We start from the raw sequence: 6940 nt of genomic DNA on the forward strand, positions 1-6940 counted from the left end.
AAAAAAAAGCAGAAGCTATTTTAAATTTTTATTGCATTTCAAAGCACAAGAGAAATCTTTCATTTGACTTCTCTATTAGTGCTGTCCCACATAGTGGTATCTCGTGCTGAAGGAGATAATGTGATGTGAAACATGGGTGCCTGGTCATGGTGGGCCTGCACTAACATCGTTTCTGTTGGCATATTGTCTTCCTTCTGTGCTAAGTCTTTTTGTAGATCTTTTTGTAGTACAGTCTCTTCTGTACTGGATGATTGAACCAGCCACAACAGCAGTAATAGTGTGGCAATCCTATGTGGAGCTGGAGTAGATCACCTCTGTAATGTTGGGGGCACCTGTGGTATCAAAAGCGTACCTGCTGGACCAGGGAATTCTTCTGTCATAACGGAGCTGGAATTTGGGTTTTCCTCACCTCTGGGCACCACCAGCATCCTGCCTACCAGCAGTCCCATGTGCATGCATGTGTATAGCATTAAATTTACAACATGATACGTGTATGTTGTTACATTTGGTTCTCAACTTGTTGGGGGAAGAGAGAGATGCTAAAGAGCGGACTTCTTGGCCTCAGTGTGGTGTTTGTAGTCTACTTGTGGCCTCCTTCTCTCCCTGTGTATTTTAGGGTTGCCTGGTAGGCAAATGATCCTAGTAGAAAGGAGCTCTCCTTGTTCACTGCCTTTCCTGGCAAGCATGGAGAAAGCAGGTCATCCTGTGAAGGGTTGTAGGGGTAGGTCCCATGGGAAGCTTTCACTGCAGGCTTGATGTGAGGATGCTGCTGTGGCATGCATATAACAAGTGGCATGTCAAACAGCTCGAGGGCTCCAGGCAGTGCTCTTGACCTGTGCATAAGTGGTGCACTTGTTGAGGATGCAACACTCTTCTTGCTGTTATGCAGAGGCTCTGACAGCTCACATATGCAGCAATGCTAAAGGATTCATGGATATGATAACCCTTGCTTGCCACTGACCCTTGTTTGGGTTTGATTTCTGTTTTGTTTGTTTTAGATCTAACAGTTGCAGCTTCTGTTACTGATGTGTAACATGAATGCTTTCTGGCTTTTAAGGTGTTGCTGTGAACCACAGGTGTCAAAAACAGTGTCCCTAAAAATTACATTTTCAGATTTAAATTTGACCTGTTCACATCTCAGTTGCTGCAAACCATAGTTCATAGATATTCCTCTTCCATCCCCCGCATCTGTGCTTTTTCACTCTACGGGTAATCTGAAATTGTTTTTTGAATGATGCTGATCTTTTGCCGGTCTTCAAAATGAAAGTTGACTGCAGCATTTATAAAACTAAAGTAACTGTTTATGTGTACTTAGATTTCTTTCTGTACTCAACAAGGCTCTCAGTGCTTTCCTTACTCAGTGGCACGACATAATTTTGTGTAGCTTTTAGGTTCACTTCTGATAAAACCCTCTGAACACTTTCTCTGTCAGGTACTTCAATCTATGCAGTCTTGGCATATTTCTGGTTAGATAGACCTCCTTACGTTATCATTGCAAAAGATACCCAAGCCCTCAGAACAAGATTTGAAAAGAAACCTCCCAGGGATTCACATCAGCTTCACAAGGATGAACGCGAGCACTAAAACCAAGACTATGAGCAGGAAATTGAGCAGCAAGTTGAGACCTCTGTTGGTAGCAAGATCCATGATGTGCGCTGGTCTGCCCTCTTGTGCTCGCAGCAGCCCTCTGGATTGTTTGCTCGATGGTAAGCAGTGCAGAGTCACACAAATTTCATTGTCCTCAGCTGTTCACCTGTTCTTAGTTTCTGCCAATTATGAAAAAAATTATTAATAGAAGGCATTTTTTTTCCTTTCTAAAAAAATATATATATATTATCTAAGTGTTCCTACAAGCCTTCTTGTTTCTACAAATTCCTTTTAAAAAGAAAAAAAGTTAATGAAAGACTTGAATTTTGTACAGACTGGCTCTTAATTTATTTACTTCTTCTGTGTGCACAGTGCTCTGCAGGACCCTGTGATTTCTAACAGAACTCTATTCTCAGGGTTTACTCAGGCTTCCAGTAGAAGATGGTTGGAAAAATTGTTTTTTCTTAAAGATCTCTGTAGATGAAAAACACAACATTTTCTGGACAAAATGCACCTCTGTTAATTGGAGCATTTCCTACCTTTCTAGGTTCTGGCATTGTGCACCATCGTGTAGGTAGTGTTTTGCCAACAGTATGCTGCATAGGATTCATTGCATCTCCACAACATGAATTCCACGTGAAGTCTATCTAGATTGAGCTGGCAGAGGAGGCATCCGGAGTGCTACTAATAGCACATATGCCATAGTCTTTTGTAAGATAATATCTTATTGTTTTATATGCAAAAATGTATACGTAGAAAAGAAAAGAAACAAATATGACCAGTTCTCTTACTGAAATGTTGCCAGACCTTTTTAATAATCAGCTAAGTTCTTAGAAAAGATCACAAGAGGGCACTGTTCACTGTTGTGTAGTTCTGTATTCTATACGAGATGGTGCTTCTGTGATTTTTTTTTTTTTTTTTTTTTATCTTTAAGAGCAAACAAACAAAAAGCAAGAGCAACAAAGAAGTAGAAAGTAGTCAGCTTGACTGAACTGGTTGTCAGATACTACCATGAATGTAGAGCCCATTTAAAAATGACTTCAATTGTCTGTGTTCTTGTGAAGATAACAACCAGCTTTTAAAGGAATTCTTGGAAATGCATTCTGACTTTAAGCCTTGCAGTGAGCAAGAGGTGCTCTATCATCTCTTTCCATAAGCAAAACACAGACCTCCTTCAGTTTTTAACATCTAGTCAAAGCTAAAAGGCTCACATTCAATGTTAAACATGATATCCCTGGATCCAGTAGAACATCACAAATATTTTTATGACAGTTAATAGCCATATAAAGTTGGTATCTGGCCATAATCTATCATGCATCAGTTTGCTTCCAGTTAGGAACAAGGGTGCTCTCTAAATGAATATGTTCATTGCTCTGTGCTCAAATTTTGGTACCGTGGCCTTAAAGTACAAGGCATGAGTGTATATCTAATATGATTATTGTTTTCCAGGTATTCTTAAAAAGTTTCTGTAGAAGTTCTTTGTGCTTGGAAGCCAAACACTTTGCATTTTGTGAGAAGCTTTGTTAAAGACTGCCTGACATTGGTGTTGGACTGAGTGCCAAACTTGGCAATGGCTACCTCTCATTCACGTAACTTTGATTTTTAAGTAGACAATGGGATGGATGCTTAAAACAATTGTGTTTGAATTTCTTATTTTATTCAGTAATATGTTTTCAGACAGTCATTTTAATAAATAAAAATACAGCTAATGCTAGTTTGGAAGCTCTTACAAGTACACCAAGGAAAATACTATGTATAACAGCCTTTGTCTCTGGGTTCAGTTGACATTTTGTGATGTGGAGCATGGGAGCAGTTTTTCATATCAACAGAACACTGAAGTGCAAATGAACCTTAAAATACTTGCAATTTACCTGTGTTGATGTAAAATCACAGTAGAGCTTCCAGCTTATTTATACCTTGGTTGATTCTTGTTTGCTTATTATCTTTAAATGATTAATGGCTTTTGAGGTACATAAGAAAAAAGCAGGCATTTTAATTTTTATAGGGAAGCTTTTTTCTTTATTTAGCAGTGTTCTGCTTTGACTACAAGCCTGTAGATCCTAGAACTTCAAAATGATCTCAGAATGTGTACTGATATTTTACTCTTAGCACCTTTTCTCTTCAGAAAGTTTTTCAGTAGTATAAAATAATCAGTTATTTCCAGTAGAAATTTATTAAAATAAGTCCAAATTAATCTAAAATGCCTCTATGAGAAAAGAAAGATGGAAACCTTCCCATCACATAATACAGATTTAAAAATAGAAGAAAGCAACTTTTCTATTATTTCTGTTCTCCCCATGGAGACTTGAAATGAGATGCGTGTGTTGCCAATTACATCAGTATTTGCCTTAATTCTCTTACAGTAACTAACTACATCTAATGACTAACTTTACTTCAGAGATCTGCTCTTAGTGTACCTATTTGCTTGTCTGGGAGGTGTGTCACCACTGAGCTTGCATTACATTCAATATAAGAGGTTCTTTTTTTTTTTCCTCAAAGATTTCTTCCCTTTCTGCTCAGTTGTTCATTGTCAACCTATATTTATGTAATGCTAAGTCTTAAAGACAGAATACAAGATTAAGATAAACTTCATTTGATTTTCTGCTTTCATCAGTGGAGTTGTTTGCCCAAGGTGGTGTAGAAAGATGCCTGTTTAAAATAGATGTCGGATCTCTGTCTGTTGATTGTTGAGATTTCTTTGTTTGAAAACTAATGTTTCTAGGAATTTAGCCTAACACCAATGTGTGAGAGGGCTGGAAGTCTGCTCAGGCCTGTTACTGATATCTGCTGGAGCAGAAGCTTCATCTTTTATTTGTATAGACTGTGTTTTACGTGCTAAACAAATTTTTCTGCAATGTTCTTCCTCCTGTACATAATGATATGTATCATTTATCTTAGGAAAATACTTGCTTGTTCTCTAACAGTCATTTGCAGTTGAGGATAGTAGTGTTGCTTGTATTTCTGCAGTATGCCCCACTTGCAGTAGTAAAAATGACCTAAACCTTTTCCTTTACCACATCAAATGTAAGTCACATAGAATGGCAGTGGCAAATGCCTAACTATCTAACTAGTTTTAAACTTGGGCAATTATTGTGTGAATTATAGCAGGCTGTACTCAAGTTGTCCGCAACCAAACATTAAGAACTTGGAGCTATTTGTAATTTTTTGCTTGTGCCAGTTGTTTATGCTACTTACAGAAAATGAAATCTTTGCCAGTATGGTAGCATCATTTGTCTGCAAAAACATACTGAAAAATCTTTTTAGTTGTCATTTAATTCTGTAAGATTATATCATGTGAAAATGGAACAGTGACAAATGCCAGTGAAAAAAGTTGCTTTTTTCTTTTCAGATCCAAGATCCAAGGTGTGAGTGTATAGAAATATGTGCATATTATATATTATATAATATTATATATATATTATATATATAATATATATGTAAGATCCTTTAAATTTGAAGAAGAGCATTTGAAATTTAAAAAAAAAATCTGTTCAGAAGATACTTTTTTGTTTTACTTTCATTCTTATAAAAATGCTAGAACAAGGTGAATGCCTTCAGTTGATAGCACAAAGATACGGCATGTTTTAGGACTCAGAGCAGATGTCCTCCTACTTTGCAGTATGTGGTATGTGTGCCAGTAGCTGTTCTTTCGGCTGAATTTGGAACATGCCCACTGGTTTATGGACATCCAGAGATCCTGAAAAAGTGCACTTCTTGCTTGTCAGTAGTGGCTAACCCGTGGAGAACTGGCTAAAACATGGGGAGATTACCAGCCCTCTGGAGAGGCAGTTCCCTGCACCAGAACAGACATCTCTTGACTGAACTGATAAAATAGTTCATGCACAGCTGTGTAACAACAAGCTCTAGACACTGTTCAGCACAGAAGTGTGTTTTTAATACATGTGGCAGGCAGTAAGAGCAGCGCGATGGCTGGCACACAGCACAGCCTTAGTCCAAGTGCTAGCCCCTCTCCCAAGGGGATCCTTGCATTGGGGTTGGAAGTGGAGGTCGCTCTTCCCTTTGGGCGGCTTTCCTAGAGAACAGTGCAGAGAAGTGCTGGAACTTCAGAGGAGCATCACAATGATACAGATCAGCAAGAGGCAAATTAAGATCAGGCAGAAATTCACAAAGAGCTCCTGGAGCCTTTGGCGTGCTTGTGGGTTGACCTCAATAGTTGAGGCTCTCCTCAGAGCAGAGCGGGTTATGTATTGGACCTTCTCCATGGCAGCAAGAAAGCAGAGGGCACAAATCAGAGGTTTTAGAAGTGCAGGAAAGGAGAGGAGTTGTCAGGAACAGTGAAAAGTGCCTGTTATCTTCTCTTTTTGTTTAGACAGCCTTTGTGGAGCTGGGAAAGCAGGAAAGTGAAGAGTTAGAAATGCAGAAGTAAAGTGCTTTGATAAGTGCAGATGGAGATTGTTTTAAGGTTCTGAGAAGCTCGAGGTAAATAAGTTGTTTTCACGAGGGCTTCAGTTTAAAATGATGTTTTTAAAATGTTGTTTTCCAAGTTCAGATTTGTGCTGCATTACATTTCTCCTCCCAGGGGCTACTGAGCACCTGCTTCTTGGCAGGGGTTGAAGACTGTAAAATGGAAATTGTGGAAATGTGGGACTTACCAGGTCCTGCCTTTTTAGATCCTTATCTTTCCATCCTTTGTGGCCTGTGAAAAGACTGAAGTTTTTTTCTGCCCTTCTCTCCCTCATTACTACTAAATCAAGCACACCTGGAGTCTTGTGCTAGGGCTGGAGGCTGGGATACCTGGCTGTGGTTGCTCGTGGTCTGTATAGATGATCAGGCTTGCCAGAGCCTTGTTTTGGAAGGGAGGAGAATGAATCTTTATTCATTGCCATTCCAAATAAAAAACACTTTATGGTGTGTAATTAAAAGCTATACATCATTGATTTTGGTAGTATATTTTTCATTAGACAGAATAGGATAAGGACTAGAATGTTTAGGTACACAGGCTGCTATGGGAGCAAGATAAAGCACGTGTATTGCTTTGTCTCCTGCTTGAAATAAAACATGCACTCCTGTATCTTCTCCCTTTTGATGGCAGATGGAAGTACAGGGTGTTGGTTCTCTTAGAACTCCCAGTGGGTTATACAAGCCCTACTGTGTGAATCTTCTGTGACGACAGGCTGTGTGCTTGTTTAGCTCACAGCAAAGGGTAGGTGCTCTAGCAATGTGAAAAATTAGTTCTTAACATGATGATGTTATATATGTCTCTCAAATGTTGCTCTGAAAGCTGAACTTGCCCCCTGGTGATTTATGAGTATATACCGTGATAATATCTTTAACACAAGGCCTCTCCTTATCTTGTTTGGTGTGTTTTTGTGTTGTGGTTTTTTTGTTTTTT

At 38.9% G+C, this 6940-nt stretch overlaps 1 protein-coding gene and 1 long non-coding RNA gene across 3 annotated transcripts; both read right to left on the reverse strand.

Annotated features, from left to right (window-relative positions):
• Positions 1-13: 13 nt before the first annotated feature.
• Positions 14-6484, reverse strand: LOC109366138. Of its 2 annotated transcripts, none has more exons than XR_002112249.2 (2): positions 6201-6484; positions 14-1766 (listed from the first exon to the last, which is right to left on the reverse strand). It is a non-coding gene; the product is annotated as an uncharacterized LOC109366138 (long non-coding RNA). The 2 variants fall into 2 exon arrangements; XR_004158941.1 differs by lacking the exon at positions 6201-6484 and adding an exon at positions 2127-2699.
• PLN (phospholamban) lies at positions 5461-5955 on the reverse strand. Its single transcript, XM_010707447.3, has one exon. The coding sequence runs from the start codon at positions 5808-5810 to the stop codon at positions 5652-5654; it is 159 nt and encodes a 52-aa protein (XP_010705749.1). The 5' UTR covers positions 5811-5955; the 3' UTR covers positions 5461-5651.
• Positions 6485-6940: the final 456 nt, after the last annotated feature.

Source organism: Meleagris gallopavo, chromosome 2 (assembly GCF_000146605.3).
Source record: "Meleagris gallopavo isolate NT-WF06-2002-E0010 breed Aviagen turkey brand Nicholas breeding stock chromosome 2, Turkey_5.1, whole genome shotgun sequence".
Classification (NCBI taxonomy): domain Eukaryota; kingdom Metazoa; phylum Chordata; class Aves; order Galliformes; family Phasianidae; genus Meleagris; species Meleagris gallopavo.

Bases quoted from the DNA above. Each gene is read 5' to 3' on its own strand.
- PLN (XM_010707447.3), bottom strand. From the start codon at position 5,810: ATGGAGAAGGTCCAATACATAACCCGCTCTGCTCTGAGGAGAGCCTCA.